The following is a 21,036-nucleotide window of genomic DNA, read 5'->3' as shown; positions in this document are numbered from 1 at the left end:
ATAAATTAATTAATCAAAACAAATGAAGATACATAAATTAACCAAATATAAATAAATAAATAATCAAAATAATAAAATCAAAAATAAATAAATAAATCAAAAGTAGAAGACAAAGACAAGCAGAACGAGTTAGACTTACCTTTGGGTCTACATGTGGTCTAGTCGGGTTAGACCATTGCTTTACAAAATTTTTAAACCTAAAATGTTATAGGAGTATTTAAAGCTTTCTCATTGTTCTCACTCTCCCTCTTCCCTTTTCTTTCTCTACTTTCTTTCTAAAAGACTTTGGATACCAGTCGGAAAACCTAACACAACTCAAATTCTAAAGAAATTCTCAAAATTCAATAATACATTCTAGAAAACCTAGAAAAACCCAAACCTAGAAAATTTCAAAAAAGAAAAAAACCTTTAAAAACCCAAAAAAACTCTAAACCCAAATTTTGATTTCTTTTTTTGTTTCTTTATATCAGAACTTTCTAAATCACACCCAATCTTAAAATCAAACTAAGGAATTTACTTTTAAAATTAAAAAAGAAGAAAGACTACTATAATTTTTTTTACTTTATTTCTCTTCTCTGTTGATTGTTGATTCTCCTTTGTACTTGATTTAGATTCTTTAAATAGGCATTCATTCTTAACCTAAAAGAACGAGAACTCTAACAATTTCTTTCTCACTAGAATTTAGTGTTAGAATTCAACTCCAATTCTTATTAATTTTTTTTTCAAAAATGAGACTAAATGCATTAGCCAAGTATTTGAATCATATCGAACATAATAATTTCAATCCAACATTCTTTTAGGAATTTTAATCATTTTCCAAAATTTTTTTAAATTTCGAACAATTTTCTTTCTCTTTCTTTTTTTAAATACAATAAATAAATAAAAATCAAACAATCAAAATACAAATAAAAAATCAAAAAATAAAATCTTAAAACCTAATCCTAAAATACAAATTGAACTCTAGACTAGATAGGATGCTTACAGTTTCCCTCTTTACGCATTTCTATGAAATATGTTTTGGACGAAAATACAAATAACCATTATGTCTAGATCCTAATCTACCCAAACAAATTTTTTTTCAAAAAAGGCTCCTTTAATAAAGGTTCAACAACTTCAAAAAATATAAAAGACTCCTCTCATCAAAGATTCAACTACTTCGAACACATAAAAGGCTTACCTTAACCGAGGTTTACCAGCTTTTCTTGAAATCATCTTTGCAAACTTTCCCTCAATTGAATATTAAAATTCATCTTCACAAGATCCTCTTCATATGAGAATCAAAATCTTATCAAAAGGTTTTATCTTTGCTAAAATTTTCCTCAATCGGGGATCAATACCTTACTCGTTCTTTTGGAAAATTTCCCAATCAAGAATCAAATCTTTATCTTCAAAAATTATCCTCCACCTAAGATTAAATTCTCTTTTCTTTTTTTTTTTAAAAATTATCTTCAAGTAAAAATATTTCACACTTTCTTTAATCTCAATTTCAAGATCCAAGACCACAATTTCCTATCAAACAAATGCCATGAATGCAATGCTATGAATGTAATGTCATGAATGCAGCTTTAATTTTGGCAAAAAATTTCTAATGATCCTTTCAATATCTTCATTCTTCAACTTCCAATTCTTTTTTCATCTCATAGGCAATCATAATTACCCTATGATCTCTGATTAGCCTCATCATTCAATCTCATCATTCATACTATCATTTTTTTCATAAGTAAAAAACAAAAATCTTGAGTGTTAATGTCTTACCAAGCCTTTTACTTTAATTTTATTTTTTTCTATCCTTATCTCCATCATCTTTTCAAAATAATACATGGTTATTTCATGTTATCATTCATTTATTCATCATTATTTTAATTTTGTGACAAATGCAAAGCAATTATCCATTTCTTATCATCAATAAAAGATAAAAAAAGATAGATATGTGGAAATGAAATAAAGAAAGAAAATGCTTCTTATTGAATGAAAGGGTAACAAATTCGTCAATAATAGAAATAAGGCAAACAGTTACAAAGATAAATATTTGAATAACGACACAGTTCCCTAAATAAATCAATAATCATGAACAAATAAATCTAAGATTCTCTTTTAAAAGTCCATCCAACTGATGTTCATAATCCTGTAGAGTTTATTAAACCACTATTGCCCTTGTAATTTGAGATTCCCAAATGATGCTTCACTTTCTCTTATATCTAAGATGCCTTTTCAAGTTTTCAAATTAGACATCCTTTCTTTTACTTAAACTGTACTTTTCAAGTTTTCAATTTGAATTCACCTTTTCGTGTTTTTCTTTTTTTTTTTTTTATGCAAAATACTTCTTCATAACATCAAAGTTTATTGGCATCACCATCTATTTATGCTAAGATCAATGCCCCTTATAAAAAAGCTTTCTTCACCACATATGGACCTTCCCAATAGTACCAATCAATCAAATACAAAATTTATGATATATATACATATAAATACATGATAATATATATTGTCAAATTCATAATAATCAAATACAAAATTTAATACTTGTAATCACGATTTATCTAATAATTAATCATGCAAGAAAATCAAATCATCACAATTTATTCTCAATTGTAATTTTTCTCAAATTAGAAATAAATAAAAATTCTTATATTGTGACCTTCTAAATCCTCCAATTCCTCGATTGAGTTTAGAAAAAGTTCTCACTTAGAAATTTTAAGAAAATTACACGTTTGTAACTTTCTTAGAATTTCATCATTGGATAAATTTTGATCTATTCTTAATTATTTTATAGTTTACAAATTAAATAAATAAATACTTTAAATATTAAAATAAATAAATTAATTAATGAAATCAAATGAACTAAAATACATAAATGAACTAAATATAAATAAATGAATAATCAAAATAATAAAAGAAACAAACAATAAAATAAAAAACAAATAAAAAAGATAAAAAAAAAAAGAAAACAAGAAAATAAAAAGAAGTGAAATATGTCAGACTAACCTTGGGTCAGTGCATAGGTCTAATTGAGTTGAGCCACGAGTCTACAAAACTTTTAAACTTGAAATGATGCTATTTCAAGGGGTATTTAAAGCTTTTTTCATTTTTTTTTTGCTTCACTTTCTATTTTCTCTCTCTACTTTCTTTCTAGAAACTTTAAATATTAGCCAGAGAACCCCACACAACCCAAATTTCAACAAAAATCTCAAAAATCGATAATAAATGGTAGAAATTTATGACAAAAATTTTTAAAATTACACAAAAAAATTTAACCTAAATAAAAAAATCGATCAAAAACTTCAACCTTGTTGGAAACTTTGATTAGAAAGTTCAACCAAACCTAGAAAATTCTAGAAAAAAACCCCAAAAAACTTAAAAAATACCCTTAGACCTAGATTCTGATTTTTTTTTTTCATTTCTCTAGATCAAAACTCTCTAAATCACACCCAATCCTAAAATCAAACCAAGGAACTTACCCCAAAAATAAAAAAAGAAGAAACATTGTTAGCAAATTTTTTACTTTATTTCTCTTCTCTATCGATTGTTGATTCCCTTTGTGCTTGAATGAGGTTGTTTAAATAGGTATTCAATCTTAACCTAAAAGAATAATAACTCTAACAATTTCTTTCTCACCAAAATTCAATTTTAGAATCCAACTCTAATTCCTATTTGGGCTTTTCCAAAAATGAGACTAAATGCATTAACCAATAATTTCAATCTTACTTAACATAACAATTTCAATCCAACATTGAAATTTTAATACCTGGTCAATTATTTTCTTTTATTTCGAACAAATTCTCTTTCTCTTTTTTAAAATACAATAAATAAATAAATAAAAATCAAACAATCCAAATATAAATAAAATATCATAAAATAAAATATCAATACTTAATCCTAAAACACGAAGTGAACTCTAGAATAAATAGGTGTTGCAATGTTTCAGAATCAGGAAGTGCCTATCCATTAGACGAATAGGGAATGAGAAAAACATGAGGCTTAAGAAAGCATTTTTGATAAAATTCAAAACAAGAAGTCGTTACTAATTTTTTTATGGTGTAATTGACTACCCAAAAGTTTTGTCATTTTAATAAAACATTCAAAAGATTTAAAACTTTTATAAAAATAACAAATTTGTGGCCTGCAAAATCAGATTTAAGACTTAAGAGTTGGTTAAGCATGGGGAAAGATTAGCATTCCACAATGCCTATCAAAAACGATATCAATTGATTGCATGCTATCTTTGAATTTTGGTAAAAATGATCTTATTATAATGTTTAGAAATTAATTTCTTTTTTCATTCCAAAAACTTAAATTTTCTTTTCTTTTTTAAAACGAATAAAACTTTTGAAAATAAAATATTTTATTTTTGGATCAAAGTGAGAACACTCTAAATATCAAGACGCTTTTTTCACTCTCCTATATTTAGGTAGAGTTTCGAAAATATATCTAATTTAAAGATTTTTAAATTATCTCACAAAGACCGAAATAGCACCTCACATAAAAAATAACCATCGAGAGTCATTTTATCGTTAGGCTACATCTCAATGACTAGATTTAGTTAAGATATTATCTTATTTAAAATATATTTTTTTGAAAACATAGGTATAGTGTACATGAATATAATAAAAATGAATGAATACATGAATGACATAATACGAATGCATGATGATTTAACTATGTATGATAAGATAAAAATAAAATGCAAATGCTAGGTGGGTTAGGGTTTAGGAAGTTGGTTTGGGTCTTTAGGGTTTGGGATTGGTTTGGGGTCTAGGTTAGAGTTTACAGTATAGTTTAAGATTTATGGTTTAGGGTTTAAGATTTGAGGTTTCATAGACTTTGGGGTTTCATGGAATTATGCATGTAACAAAAACAAATTACAAGAATGCCATTGGTAAAAGTGTAAATACACATGCATGACAAGAGAACAAACTAATTGCAAATCTAGGCATATACAAAACTAAATTCCATATTGATTGAGCTAGAATTTTAGTATTTTCATATTTAATTTTAGTGTAATTTTTCTTATATTTTAGTTTTTCATTGAGATTTTTGGCAAAAATACTCTTAAATGCACATTTTTCTAATGTGTAGTTAAAAATATAAAAAATGAGGAATGTTGGACAATTTGGATACATTTGGGATTATCTTTTATGCAATTTGTGAAAATGGCCTAAACTAGTGTCATTGAGTTATATTGCTTTTGAATAAGTTTTCTTGAACCTTTCTTTCATGATTTTTTTAAGCATTATTTTCAATATTTTTCTAGTGATTTTATTGTTAAATTTGCTCATGTAATACTTGAATTTTTTCAAGCATAAGTGAAGAACAATTCATCCAAGAAGTGGCAATAAGGAAAAAGAAAGAAAGTACATTGTCATGATTTCATGTAAGCTTGCATTTGGTGTCAAGTCTGGCATTTAAAGGAGGACTTAAAAGGGTGCTGAGCTGGCATTTTGGAAAACTATCATTAGTTATAAGGGTCAGCTAAAACACATGAAGGAACTTTGCAATAAATGAAAAAACTTAGGTGCTATAACCAACCATGCAACCAAGTGAGGAAGAAAAAAAGAAATCTTTAAAAGACCACCTCACCTTAGATATTTTGAAGAGATTTTTTTGGGATTTAAGGCACCACTCACCTACCTATAAATAGGAGGAGAACCGACCATTTTAGGAGATTTTATTAGGATTTATTTTTTTTCATTTAACTTTTAGCATTTTTTTTGGCAGTTTTTTTTTCCTTATTGCCAAACAGCCTTAGATTTCAATATTCCTTATTGAATTTGATCACAAATTTACATTTCTTAAATTTTTTTCAATGTTCTTTAAGATTTTCGCATTGAATTTTGCAATTTCGCTTGATTTCATATTCAAATTCCTTTGATTTTTCGTTGATCTTAGTTTTGTTTTCAAATTCAAACACTTGACCTCTTTTTAGTTTTTTAATAAAAATTCCTTTTCTAGTAATTTTTTCTCCATTTTTTTTTTTTTAGTTTTTTTAGTTCATTACACTACAACATAGTAAATTTTTAACTTCAAATTCATTCCCAATCGTTCCAATTAATTCTTGCAAATTATAATTGAAACCTAGAAAATGTGCAATCTAGTTCATGTGATCCAACTTGAGTGTGATTCTTCTTTTTTCTTAAAGAATTGTTTGCTTCTTCCAACCTTTGATCTCTTAGATTTACTTGTTATCTTGCTTATTTTAATTTTTTTTTGTAATTTAATTCATGAGTTTGATGGTTGTTTGGATGAATTATTCATTTACTGCTTTGTTTTTCTCTGTTTTGTATAGATTTTGAGTAATTCAATGAGCAGGTTTTTATATATCTTGTAGTAATTTTCTTGTTAGATTTTTTAGTAAAGTTGTTAAGTATTGATTTAGCTCTGTTTTATTTTATTTCTTCTAGAGAATTATAAATGTAATTTTTCTTCCATGAATTGCTAGTTTTCAGCTCAAAAAATTAGTTTTGGTTCCCACTATGTTTTGCTCAATCTTGCAATTTTTCTTTAGTTTTTGTTCTTTAATTTGAATTCTTATATTGGTTTTTTAGTGTTCTATCAATTTATAGCTCATAATCATTTAATCTTGCATGATTTAGAGTAGAAATCCATCTTGAAACCATGATTCCATTTTTGTTTTTTTTTTACATTCAATTACAACCTTTCATTCAAACCTTGAAATTTTATTTCAAAATTTGTTCTTCAAAGTTGTTTTTACTTTAGCTCTTTACTTGATCTTGCAGTTTTAAGTGTGAATTCATTAACTTTATTGCCAATTAGATCTCATTTTAATTGTTGAGTTATGGTTTGTCTAGATTAGCTTAGTATTTTTGGGTTCGCAATGTTAGTTGCATTTTGCATTTTCATCGCTTCAACTTCAATTCAATCTTGATTTTACTTTGATTTAGCTACTATATTTTACATTTTTTTAGCATGCATTTTACCTATTATTCTTGTTCATTTGTTCATTTACTTAGTATTGCATTTTTCATGCTTTATTTGCTTTTATTTTCATATTTAGTTTTCATGTTGATTTGGTGATCAAGCCAACTATAAATGGGTAGGGTGATAATGGATACTTAGTTTAAGAATTTATTTACCAAATCTTTGTGGGATAATATCTTGATTGAATGTCACTATTATTACTTATACAATCTGTGCACTTACTGATTGACTTAATCAAGTTTCTGGCATCGTTATCGAGGATTTAGAGTTAAGAGTCTTAAATTAATATCATCATTCACCATGCTTTTTTATAGATTGGTTCACCTTATTAGTTTACATAACTTAGGATAGTTGCTTAGTTTACATAGCCCTATTATAGATAGTTTACACTTAGCTATTATATTTGTGTTTAGGATTTATTTTTCTTTTCATGTGGGAGTATAATTCTTATGAGGTAACTAAGCACCATGTAGACCATGCTAGACCTTATTATTTTTTATTACTACCTAGGATCATGGCTTAATGAGGAAAACTAAGGCAAACGAGAGTCGACTTTAAAACTTTATTCGAAGCTTTAGACTCTTTAAAAAATCAAGTAAAGGCCATTAAAGCTAGGTATGATCCTAAGCCTACTCTTGTCTATAACTTTCTAAGTCGATATGACAATGGTCAAGTATATGGTAATAGGTGTCCGTATGACCAATACTCTAAATCTTACATAAACACCTACACTATTAAAACTTGAAAAGGTTACCCTAAGAACATGTAGGACATTAGTTCAGGGCATTCTTTTAGTTCACCACCTCAGTAAACCCCAACTTATTTTAATAAGTATTCACTTCCATAATACCCTTCATAACCTAACATTCTCTACCATCACTACAAGTTCTTCAAGTGCCACACTATGTTCCACCATAACAATATTTTTCTTTATCATAATACCATTCTTTTTCATAACACTTTTCATCCACACCATATTCACCACCACCTCTTCCACAAGAAAAAAAACCATCCCTTAAGGAGATTCTTACTGAAAGGTGTCAAACTATAGAATAACTCTTTCAAGCTAACAAGAAGCATCCATTAGGGCTTTTGGGGACTTTGGTCAAAATACACATACCTTAAACACTTACCTATAAGATTCCATGCCTAACATTATAAAGTCAAAACTTAGTTGATTAGATAAAAAGAAGTGCACTTTGAGAGATCATTACAGGAAGAGAAATTAGATATCGATTGATGATGATAAAGAGTAGATTGTGGTAAATTTACAATAATTTGTAAAAGTTATGGTAAAGGAAGAGGACATGTTTGTGGTTAGGAAATTGATGAAAAAGGATCATTTAGAGAAGTTGAAAAGGAAAACAACATTCAAGAAAGAGTTGATGTTAATATTCCATTCATGCCATTTTTCAAGTTTTTTGATGATCACTTACTCAATTATGTGAAGATGCACAAGGTGGATAGATGTATTGATAAGACAAGCTTACTTGAAAGGTCACTTAAGCTTTTAGACACATTATTTATTGAATCTAGTATCAATCTTAAGAATGAGGAAAAACTTATTAGAAAAGAATTTATTTGTCTAGTAGCATCTCTATTCATTGACCCTATGCTCGAAGCTATAGATACCTCGTTCTTAAAACTTTTTCTAAATAAACCATTCATGAAGAGAAAAGTGAATGATATGAATTTTAAAGAGGATGGTTTAATTTTCTATCTTAAGTTGCATAAAGGTCTTAGCATTAGTCCTAATCAACAAGATTTTGAACTTTATAGTCCACTTATACTAATTCTTCAATTATTTAAGGTTCCATTTTATGATGATTTAGAAATACCTGTGGTTGAAAATGAACTGTTAAACAACATTGATAAGCCTAGTAAAAAAGATAATGATAAAATAAAGAAAATTTTAAAAGCAATGCTAAAAGTTGATAATGTGGAGGGCTTAGATGATGATAGTATAAAAAGATTTTTTAGTTGCTTAAAAGTTTCCCTAACTTTTTATTTTTAACTTGATTTCTTTGACTTTTCATTTTTTATGCTTACTAAACCTATACCATTTATGGAGAAATTTTTCATCTTAAAGCCTAAACCCATATTCTCTATGGTGGCACCTTATTCATTGATACTGAGGCCAATGACCACCTTTATTGATCCATATTGCAATATACTTAAATTATTCATAGAAATCAGTTACAAATCTATCCTTCAGCTCTAACGTCATTTAGAATTTATCAGTATATATTTGGTGCAAAAAAAAAGATTGAAATGGGTAGATTCGAGAAAGAAATGTGGAGTAATTCTCTAACACTTGTGAAAGCCAAGTTTTTAACTTTAAACAAAGCATTTCTTGGGATGCAACCCAAGCTTTACATTTCATTTTTGGTTCATTTACTTTTTTTTATTTAGTTTTTTTTTCCTTGTAGATATTGATGTAGTTTTTTACGTGGTTGTTTCCTTAGTTTGTAGGTTTAATAAGAGTTTAAAGCTAGAAGCATTAATTCAGCCAAGCATTGATGAAAGATTCAGTCCCATGCCTCCATATTAATAGGGGAGTTCCTTTATTCCTTTTTTTGTACTTTATTTCTTTATAATTGTACCTTGAAGAGAATGTGTCATTTAAGTTTGATGGTATGGAAAATTTGATTAAAATTTAAAAAAAATTTTAAAATTTCCTTGAGTTTTGCCTTAAAATTGAGTTTGACTAGTGGTAGCTTGAATCATTAGTATACTTTTTTTTATTAGTTCTTTATGAAGCCAATGATAGATAGAGATTGAGAATGAATATAGTTTTAGGAAAAGATTGAATATTGTGAGAAATATGAAATGATGGTTAGCTTTAGTGAATTCCTGAATATGGTTTTCATTTGTGAATTGATACTTTGATCATTGAATTATATTTTTTTATCTAGTGTTGATTATATGAGCATGAAATATAGTTTTTTTCATTGGTCTTTCAAATTGTGTTTCATGTTCTAGAATTTATTTTGATAATTTCTTGAGACAAAATCCAAAATGACACATAATTAGGAAATGATATAGGCCATATTTGGATTGCTTGAGCCTTTTGAGCCATCATTGATCTAATATTTACATAGTCACCCTATTTGAGCCTTATGATATCCTTTTTTTTGTTTTGAAATCGTGTTACAAGCTCATAGCCTTGATTTGTATATTTCTTATCTTTTTGGTACCTTACCTTATATGCATTAAGGCATTCATGTATAATTTATGAGCTATACATTATTAGGAAGGAAGGGTGAAGCTTTAAAAAGAATAAAAAAAAAAAAAGTCAAGCTAGCTTGCAAAAGAAAAGAAAAAAAAGGAGAAGAAAAAGTTATGAAAAAGAAAAAAAAAGCAAAAACAATAAAGTGGTGAAAAAGCAAAGAAAAGAAGAAATGGAACAAAAGTAGGCAAAATCAAAGTTTAAGGGGAGATTCTTTAATCAAGCTTATCTTTCTTACTTTGGAAGCTTAATTATGAATGATCCTAGATAAGTAATGCATTATTAGGGTACTTGAGCCTAAATTGACTTTTACCATACCTTGCCTCTAGCCTTACATTATAAGCTTATGAAAGTCCTAAATAATCCTTAGTAATGTGTTTATCTACACTAGTAAAGAGAGATGTGATAAGCAAACTTATAAAACTTGACCACTTTATTGATCTTTGTTATTGAAGTTTCATGTTTTTCATAACTTTACTAGATTTCATGTAAGGATATGTGAAAACTGTTGCTTACTTATGAAACCATAGTTAGGAATGATCTTAACTTAGGTTAATTCTTACATATTAACACTTGTTTATAATTTTGTTTTAAATATATTCATTGATCAATCCGTGAGGCTTTCATGTTGAATGAAGCATTAAGAATATATGTTGATTCTTGCTCAATCTTGTTTTGATTGAGAACAAACAAAAACTTAAAATTGAAGGTTTGATTGCACTAAAATTTTAGTATTTTTATGCTCATTTTTAGTGCAATTTTCCTTATATTTTGCTTGTTCTTTAAAATGTTTGGCAAAAATACTCCTAAATGCATATTTTTCTAATATGTAAATAAAAATAAAGAGGAATTTGGATAATTTGGGTACATTTTGGATAATTTTTTGTGCAAATTGTGAAAATGGTCTAAATTAGTGTCATTGAGTTATATTGCTTTTAAGGGAGTTTTCTTGAACCTTTCTTCCATGATTTTCTTTTAACATTATTCCTAACATTTTTCTAGTGATCTTATTGTTAAATTTGCTTATGTAATACTTGAATTTTTTGTAGCAAAAGTGAAGAACAATTCATGTAAGAAGCGTCAACAAGGAAAAGGAAAGAAAACTACATTGCCATGACTTCATGTGAGCTTGCATTTGGCGCCAAGTTAGGGATTCAAAGGAGGACTTAAAAGGTGTTGTGCTGGCATTTTGGAGAACTATCATTGGTTATAAAATGAACTTTTTAGGTCAGCAAAAATGCATGAAGGAAGTTTGCAACAAATGAAGAAACTTAGGCACCAAAACCAACTATGCAACCAAGTGAGGAAAAAAGAAAGAAGTCTTTAGAAAACCATTTCATCTTAAATATTTTGAAGAGATTTTTTAGGGTTAAATAGAAAGAGAGCCGAAATTTTGGGAAATGTTATACTAGGATATAATTTTTTTGTTCATTTATTCTTTTGCAGTTTCTTTCCTATAGTTTTATTTTCCTTCTTGCTTAATAGCCTTAGATTTCAATTTTCCTTATTAAATTTGATTGCAAATTTACGTTTCTTAAAGTGGTTTTCAATTTTTTTAAGATTATCGCAATGAATTTTGTGATTTTTCTTAATTTCATGTTCAAATTCCTTTAATTTTTTGTTAATCTCAATTCTATTTTCAAATTCACACACTTGACCTCTTTTTAGTTTTTTAATTGAAACTTCTTGATTTCTAGCTTAGTTTTACTCCATTTTTTTCATAGTTTCTTAGTTTATTAAGCTATAAAATAGTAAAATTTTAGATTCAAATTTATTTCCAATCGTTTCAGTTAATTTTTGAAAATAACAATTAAAATTTGAAAAAGCTGCAATCACTACAAGGAAAATGAGTTTTAGTGAGAAATTTATTGAGAATCGTATGTCAACTTTCACTAAAAATTTCGTTTTAAAGAGATTTTCTTGTAACCCTCGTTAAAAGTAACTTTTAGTGTAAACTTAGTTTAGATCCTCACTAATTGTTACTTATGAATGAAATAAATTTTCTACAATTAAAAAATGGCACCCGGACCTCCCAATAAACGCCACAAAAAACGCACACCAAACGCCTCACTCTCTTAGGCGGCTACCTGCCAGCCTTTGCTTCAGTCTTCACGTAACCCTATGCACCAACCTTCCTACCTCTCCGATGGCAACCACTTAGAAAACTTATCACCATCACCACCACCACTATAGCCTCTGTCGCTAATACATCGGCAGATCCAAGCACTAAGATTACCATGTACCCCGCCCCGCCTTCCACGAATCACTCCGATCCTCGTCGCACTGATGCTCCTGCTTCAGAGGTATCTCTAAAGGATAGCGAAAGTTCGAAGACCAACGAAACTACTGTGGGCTCGGTCGCAGGGGATAGCAGCGGTCCCGTTAACGATACCCAAAAGAAGATTCACCGAACTGAGCTGTTCGACGTACTTGTCAAATTGTCTGAGCAAGAGAAGCGTAATTCTAGGGCTGAGAGGTAACGGCATTTATTTTTCCCTATTTCCTTTGCGTAATATTCGGGGTTTATTGGGTTTTAAGGTTTTATACCTAATCGATGAGAATTTCTGAAATTAGAGAAGAAATTATTTATTTTATTTTGATTTATTCCAGAAAATGACTGTTCTGATATTTTTCTTTAAATGCCATGTTTGATTCTTGATGCGCTGAGAAGCATAGATTAATGCTCTTATATGTTTACAGTTTTAAGTGGTCCGAGTAAGGTGAAATACAATCTGGATGCAGTATATGCTTTTAGTTGCTTTGTCTCAAAACTGATGGTAATAGTATTCGAGGTTTGAAGCTATATAGTATCATATTTAATGCTTTATAATTATGGTAAGAACTATGTTATGGTTTGTTTAAGATTTGGCTTTTACACTAAGCTATTATGGATCTTGTTAAGTCTGGTTCTTCCCTTTCTAATTAGAGAAGTGGCTGGGGATTGTTATGACTAGCATAACTTTCCTTCTTACTAACTGGTGGCTAATTGATAATTTTATGCAAAATTTTTCTAGCAGAAATGGGTTGCATGCTTGATATAATTTAGATTTTCTTTCAGATCAGTGTGGTGCTTATCGGTGTTTGTTTGCATCATCGACTCTGCGTAGCATGTTCATTCATCTTATAAGGAAATGCATTTCTGAATTATTATCTTCTGCAGATGTGGATCTTTGACACAAATGATGGAGACCCTCGTCTCCTACAGTTTCAAAGTGGACACAGTGCTCCTCCACTTTGCATCAGGTAATAGCACTCCCATTAATTTTAGGCATGCATGACATTCTGTATATTTATTTCCTCCTCAATTTCTTTAACCAGTAAAAGTGTATTAGAATGTCATAAACCTAAACTTGAATGTCATATAAACTTTTTGTCTGATGCTAAGTACTTTTTACCCATGCATGACCTGATAAAATCCTTTATTTATCTACTCTGCCATTCAATAGGAGCTTAGATCCCTGGGTACACATTACTCGTTATTTTGCTCTTATTCTCATTCTCCATCCATGAAATTCTGTATTAACGTGCTAATTCGCAATTTACATAATTTTCTAATTTGTTGGTAAACTGTCAAATTTGTTGTGATCAGAATCAGCAGAGCTGAGAGCTGTCTCACGGTCACATATCTAAGCGAGCCAAGAAATTAAGAATGAAGGTATGCTTGGGGTGACACATCTTACTTGGCTGACTTAGTTAGCATGAGTATACCTAAATGATATATCTGAATATAGTATACTAATTCTGTAAATGTTGTAGTTTTTGTTTATTTATTGAATTCTTGTGTTCAGCTTCTTAATTTCGTATTTTCAATTTCAGGAGGAGGAACTAAAATTAAAGCCAGTTATTGCATTTGATTGTGGTATGATCTTCCGCTATATTCTCTTTTATCATTTAGAAACATGAGTCTGATTCTTATCTATTTTTTAGTGATGGAATGTATTTTTGTTATGTCCAAGTGATCTAAGTCTGGCTTTCCCTCTCTCTATCTAATAGATGGTTTCTTTTTGTTTTATCTGTTACCTTCTAAAATTTCCTGCCTATCTTAAATTCAGCAATTGTTGCTCTTTGGAAGTCTTGAAGCTTGGGTGTCCTAAACTAACTAGTCTCTTTCTCCAGGTATGGTTATGGTTTCTTTTTGTTTTATAGGTTGCTCTTTGGAAGTTTTGAAGATTGGCTGTTCCTAGATGTTTAATGTTTATGTCCTTTTTTTTTTTTTTTATCAGTTTTATGGTGCTTTTCTATTGGGCGTGTATTGTTGAAGATGCTTTTGTGACTGATTTATTTGCAAATGCAAGATTTTATACAAGGAAGCACTATAGGCAGTGAACTGTACTGGAATCTTGCATAATGCCTAACAATGGCTTTGTCATGTGGACTTTCTTTTTTGGCCTTAAGAATTTCAACCTACAAAGGAATCCGAAGGAGATGCTGTACTATCTAATAAAAGAAGCAGTAGTGTACTGTATGCTTGCGAGGATGAAGATATGGAATGTGAGTTGGACTCTAATGGTGTGATGGACATTGATGACCTGTATGATGGAGATGCAGTTCTTGACCAGTCAGATTTAGATGTTGAAGAGCCAGCAGGAAGAGGAATGAACATGCTTCTAGGTTGCAGAAGTGTTTTTGAATATGAAAAATTGAAGAAAATTAGTGAAGGTACTCATGGTATTGTTTATAGAGCTAAGGATAAGAAGATGGACAAAATTATGACTCAGAAGAAGGTAAAGTTTATTGGTCGGAAAGATTCTGAAAAATATGGTTTCCCTTTGACCTCACTAAGGGAAATTAACATTCCTGCATCTTTTCATTATGCTTCAGTTGTGAAAGTTAAAGAAGTCATTGTAGATGACCATGACAATGTTTACTTGTTTAATGTGTATTTTGATTTTTTATGAACTTTTGAATTTGATATTATTTTTCTTTGATATTCGCATTTCAGACCACCTGAACTTTTGCTTGGACCAAAGAAGTATTCAACAGCAGTTGACATGTGGTCTGTGGGCTGTATAATGGCATAGTTGTTAGCTAAGGAATCATTCTTCAAAAGGACAAGCGAAATTGATCAGCTTAGCAAGGTTATTATTGTTTCTATTAAAATTATCATCTTTCTTTTATCTTATTTCTATTTTTTTTTTCCTGATGTTTGGTCCTGATGGTTTATTGTTGCAAATATTTGATACTCTTGGTACCGCAAGCGAGAAGATCTAGGCTGGTTTTTCTGAATTACCTGAGGCCAAGGCAAATTATTCTAAGCAACCATAAGTATCTCTCTAGACAATTACTCTCATCTAAATTACTTGTATTTATTATGATTTTCTATATGTTCTGTATTTATTGATTACCTTGTCATGTGATCTGCAGTTTAATAATTACGTGTGTTTGTTTTCTTCTTCCAGGTATAATTTGTTGCGGAGGAAGTTACCTGCAGTATCTTTCACAGGATCTCCAGTTCTTTCTGATGTTGGATTTGACCTGTTAAACAGGCTTTTTACATATGATCCTGAGAAAGTAAATGTATATAAGTTAAGAACCCTAATTTGTTAACTTTTAATTTATATGTATTGGTTTCTGCTAATCAAAGTTTCTGTTATATATGCAGAGAATAACAAATGATGCTCTTAATCATGATTGGTTCCATGAGCTTTCTCTACCAAAATCTAAAGAATTCTTCCCTACTTTCCCCTCGAAAATGTGAATGGACCTGGCCTGATAATGAAAGCTTGACAGAACCGAAAAACATATTTAGGCTGCATTTTTAGTTTACAGTCAGCTTAATTTTGTTCGAATGGCTCCCAGGAATATACAAGGAACCTTGAAGGATCTGAATTCGATGCAGTAGTGGTACAAAAAATTTCTATCTCCTGATTGAGTTATGGGACAGGCAGATTGGTACATACAGCTGCTACGTTTGAAATTTGTACGTGGATGCTTATTTGGTCTTATGCTTGGGATAAATATTATTTATTTATGTTTTATTTGGAGTAAAACTTACAAATATAAAAAAATATATACATTTATGAACAAATTAAATAAAAATACTTAAATATTTTTGGTGAGGCTTTGAAGTATTTTCACTAAATAATTTAAAGTGTTATGTGAAGATTACAATTTTATAATTTTTAATAAAAGTAATTTTAAATGAGGATTAATAAAAGCTTTCACTAAAAGCAAAAATTTTAAGGGTAGGTTAATAAAAGTTTTTGTTAAATGTAAAAGATAGAGTGAGAGTTAAAAATGATCTTTATTATAAGTTTTATATTTAGTGATAATTAAATTAACCTTCACTAGTTATTTACATAGTGAGAGTTTTATTTTATCTTTCATTATATATAATTAACAAAAGAACTTAAAGTGAGAACTTATAAGTCATATTGATTTTTGCTAAAAGAATGAGCCAAAATTATATAGATTTTTAGTGAAAGTTGAAACCCTCACTAAATGACTATTCTTGTATTGAATCAAGTTCATGTCATCCAGCTTGAAGGTGATTCTTCTATCCTATTAGCAAATTGTTTGGTTTTTTCAACCTCTAATCTTGCGTATTTTTATTTTGTTGTAATTTAGTTCATGAATTTGACTGCTGTTTGGATGAATTGTTCATTTACTGTTATGTTTTTTTTTTTTTTTTGTTTTGCATAGATCTTGAGTAGCTAGTTCAATGAGTTAGTTATATATATATATATATATATATATATATATATAAAATATTTTGTGATTATCTTGTTAGATTTTGTAAGAAACTGTTTGTTGAATCTAGTTTTAGCTCAGCTTTAGCTCATTCATTCTAGAGAATTGTAGATCTAATTTTTCTTTCATAAAATGTTAGTTTTTAGCTTACAAAATCAATTTTGGCTCCCACTTTCTTTTGTTGAATCTTGTAATTTTTCTTTAATTTTTGTTGTTCAATTTGAATTCTCATGTTGTTGTTTTAGTGTTCTTTTATTTTATAGCTCATAATCATCTAATCTTGCATGATATAGAGTTAGAAATCCACCTTAAAGTCATGGTTTCAAATTTTTTGTTTTTTGACATTCGGTGATAACCTTTCATTTAAACCTTGCAATTTTATTTCACAATTTGTTCTTCAAATATGTTTTTACTTTAGTTCTTTACTTGATCTTGCGATTTTAAGTATGAATTGATTTGCTTTATTGCCAATTAAATCTTATTTTAATTGTTGAGTTACAATTTGTCTAGATTAGCTTAGTATTTTTAGGTTTGCAAGGTTAGTTGCACTTTACATTTTCATCACTTCAATTTCAATTCAATCTTGATTTTACTTTGATTTATTTGTTGTATTTTACATCTGTTTTAGCATGCATTTTACCTATTTTTCTTGTTCATTTGTTCATTTACTTAATATTACATTTTTTATATTTTATTTGCTTTTATTTTCATAGTTAGTTTTCATTTTAATTTGGTGATTGAGCCAATTATAGAAGGGTAGGGTGATAATAGATATTTAGTAAATTTTTTTATCTAATCTCTATGGGACAATATCTTGACTGAAATGTCATTAGTATCACTTGTACGCCTATACACTTACAAGCAAAATGTACATGTGAAAACATGTGAAAAATAGATCAAACACAAAAATTTTTCAAACTTTCAAAACATGTTCCACATTGTTCTTCCTTGAAAAGTAACCAAACAACCACTAAAAATCAACAAAATAACCTACTAAACTAACATTTTTTGCATAGAAATTAAATAAAACAAATATGAAACAAACCAAAATTTGCTACAAAATGAAGAGCAAAGTTCGGCTATATTAATAACCACCATGGCCAAAACTCTCATGGCATTTTCATCATACGATCATCCCCTCATTCAAGCCAAATATGCATGAAACATCCATGAAATCATATTACAATAACATTTTAATCATGTAAGGATATTTGATAAACATGTGATAAACTATTATATAAGAAAAAATGAAAATATAAACACAAGCCAAACACCATATACAACTTACTAAGACCAACATCCATTATGCATCAAACAAATAAACCAACAACCAAAGCCTCCATATAGATGATTTAAAGTAAGAAAACACTCAAGACAAGCCAAAATGAGGTTCAGCCATGGTGAAAGAATGCTTGGTTCAACCTCTAACTTGGTATCAATGGTGGATTTTGTGTTTTTTGGTCACTTGATTCTTTTAAGTTCAAATCCAACTATGATTTAGTTGGTTGAATTTTGAACCAAGATTGAATACAAAAGAAACTATAATCTTTCAAAAAAAAAAAAAGAAAACTAATATGAAAATGTTATGAAAAGGTTATGGGAATGTAATGGAATACAAGAAAAGAGAATGGAAATTCTACATTCTTCTAGGCCTCTTTCAACAATTTTTTTTCTTTTTTTTCATGTTTTTTGTTTGGTTTCTTTCCTTCTTTGTTTTTTGCATTTTTTCCAAACTCCCTTCCTCTGTTTCTCAACGTTTCCCACCCAAGAAGAAGATGAAAATATCCCCTACAATCGAATCTTAGCCTTTAGATTGTAAAAGCATCCATTGGTGCAAAATAGTCCATTGTTTTGATTGTAAGGTGTTGGTTTTTATCATTGAATCAAGCTCCTCAATGTCATTTTATGGTCTAGAATGCACACTACCAAAGATTGAATTTTTAATGTTGTTGGGTTCAAATGAAAATACCATTTTGCCTAACTTATGAAGTTTTAGTTTGTAATCCATTTTCTTGGAAAAAAAAACTCTTTTCTTCATTTTTGTGATTTTGAAGCACCAAAAATCATGAAATAATATGAAATTAAATTATAAAAATTTTTGTAAAATCCAAAAATCATCAAATAATACAAAAACATGATTTAAAAAGTTTTGCAAAAAGAGGACCTAGGGAAGGTCAAATTACAAATATCCTTGGTATTTTAATGATTCCACACCTTTTAAGGTACAATCAAGGTTTTCAATATTTCAAAAATCATTGAATAATATAAAATCATAATCTTAAGCTTTTCACAAAATTCTGACCTTGAGAATGTCAATTTACAAAAATACCCATAAAAGATATTTTTGTAATCTCACACCTCAAAAAGTGTGATTTGGATTTTTAATGTATAAAAAATCATTGAAAGAATTCAATTATGATTTGAAAATTTTCATGAAAATTCAACTTTGGAAAGGCTAAATTATGAAAATTCTCTTGTGGATATTTTGATAATTTTACACTTTTCAAAATGCAATTAAAGTTTTTAGTGTTTTAAAAATCACAAGTTTCAATTTAAAACCAATTGGTTGTGAATTGTGAAAGTTGACCTAAATTTTGACCATTTTGACCTTTTTTTTACTAAGTTTGATTTTATTTGATTAAATTTGATTAAGTTTGATCTAAAGGGCATTTAGGTTAAATTGGTCCTAATTTTAATTTTTTAAAACTTGTCAAAATTGAAGAAATGATGGATTTGAATCATGTTGGATTTTAAGAGTTTCACAAATGGTTGAATTTTGTCCGAACAAAATTAGGTTTTTACAGCTGGCTTTCTTTGCATAGTTTTTAGAATTAGAAATAATACAAAGACTAAAAACACCAATTTTGTTCGAGAGCTTAGGCTAAAAGGGTTTTACTTGTGTGTTGTTGGTTTTTTTGCATGTTGGAGATTTTTTTTTTTTTTGAAAAGGGTTCCTATGAAAGTATGTAACAAACTTTAAAATTTATTTTTGAAAATGGCTCTTATGAAGATAGGTGGCAAACTTTAAATTTTATTTTTTTGAAAAGGACTTATATGAAGATAGGCAACAAATTTTAATTTTTTTGTTTAAAAGGGCTCCTATAAAGATAAACAACAAACTTTAAAATCTTTTTTGAAATGGACTCCTATGAAGATAAGCAACAAATTTTTTTAAAAAATCTCTTTTTAAAAAAGGTTCCTATGAAGATAGGCAATAAACTTTAAAAATCTCTTTTTGAAAAGGGCGTATATGGAGACAGACAAGTGATTTTAAAAATCTTTTTTTGAAAAGTATTTCTATAAACATAGGTAAGTGACTTTGAAAATCATTATTTGAAAAGTGCTCTGATAAAGATAGGTAACGAATTTTTAAAATTTCATTTAAAAAAAGGTTCTTATGAAGAGAGGCATGTGACTTTAAAAATTTCTCTTTGAAAAGTTCTCCTATGAAGATAGGCAACGAACTTTATAAATCTCATTTTGAAAAGGCTTCTATAAAGATAGACAACAAACTTCGAAAATTTTTCTTTAGAAAAGGTTGGGTTGTGTCTGAGGCTTTGTAAAGGATCTTTTTCTTTTTTAAAGGATTTTTTTCTTTTCTTTGGTTTCTTCTTAAGAAGTATTCATTCTTCAAATGTGTTTGTTTTCTCTCAAAAAACAAGTTTATTTTGTATATAATATATGTGATGAATGCGAGGAACACAATGTATAGGAAAATAATTTTGTTCACATTATGCATTTGTACTTCATTTTTTTTTTCGTTTTTGTTTTTTCTTTCTTTCAGAGATTTATAAAAATAAATCTAAATAAAAACTTGGATACCACTACTAAAAAATGATATAACTTCAAATATCATCACAGAAGAGACATTAGAGATCATTAATAAGAAAAAATGACTTTGGATATCACAATAAAAAAGGAATGCAAATTCAAACTTGGATACTCATATATTATCACCGAGTAAAGGTTAAATGACTTCGAATTTTACCATTTAAGGGTACTCGAATATCACCACTAAAGAGAAATGAAAATTCAAACTTGGATACTCATATGTCACCACTTCGTAAATGACTTCTAATTCACCACCAAAGAAGAGTACTTGGATATCGTCATTGAGTGAATTTTGAAAAAGCTCGAATATCATCACGAAGAAAATTTTTAAGAAATTTCAACTTTAATAC

At 28.7% G+C, this 21,036-nt stretch overlaps 1 protein-coding gene across 6 annotated transcripts; it reads left to right on the top strand.

The window, feature by feature from the left end:
• Positions 1 to 12,242: 12,242 nt before the first annotated feature.
• LOC111310444 (cyclin-dependent kinase G1-like) lies at positions 12,243 to 16,141 on the top strand. 6 transcript variants are annotated; one of them, XR_016330417.1, is made up of 10 exons: positions 12,243 to 12,641; positions 13,326 to 13,408; positions 13,755 to 13,820; positions 13,982 to 14,024; positions 14,218 to 14,281; positions 14,561 to 14,889; positions 15,108 to 15,243; positions 15,364 to 15,430; positions 15,565 to 15,682; positions 15,768 to 16,141. XR_016330417.1 is itself a non-coding variant. In XM_089748604.1 (3 exons), the coding sequence occupies exons 1-3, from the start codon at positions 12,403 to 12,405 to the stop codon at positions 13,793 to 13,795; spliced, it is 363 nt and encodes a 120-aa protein (XP_089604730.1). In that variant the 5' UTR covers positions 12,265 to 12,402; the 3' UTR covers positions 13,796 to 13,821. The 6 variants fall into 6 exon arrangements, 2 of the variants coding, with proteins under 2 accessions (XP_089604730.1, XP_089604731.1); XR_002692584.2 differs by having other exon boundaries at positions 14,461 to 14,889; XR_016330418.1 differs by having other exon boundaries at positions 15,565 to 15,676; positions 15,768 to 15,906.
• Positions 16,142 to 21,036: the final 4,895 nt, after the last annotated feature.

Source organism: Durio zibethinus, chromosome 19 (assembly GCF_047325235.1).
Source record: "Durio zibethinus cultivar Kanyao isolate XHJ-2024 chromosome 19, ASM4732523v1, whole genome shotgun sequence".
Classification (NCBI taxonomy): Eukaryota; Viridiplantae; Streptophyta; class Magnoliopsida; order Malvales; family Malvaceae; genus Durio; species Durio zibethinus.
Note: the sequence above shows the minus strand (reverse complement) of the source record. Positions and strands in the feature narration are given on the sequence as shown.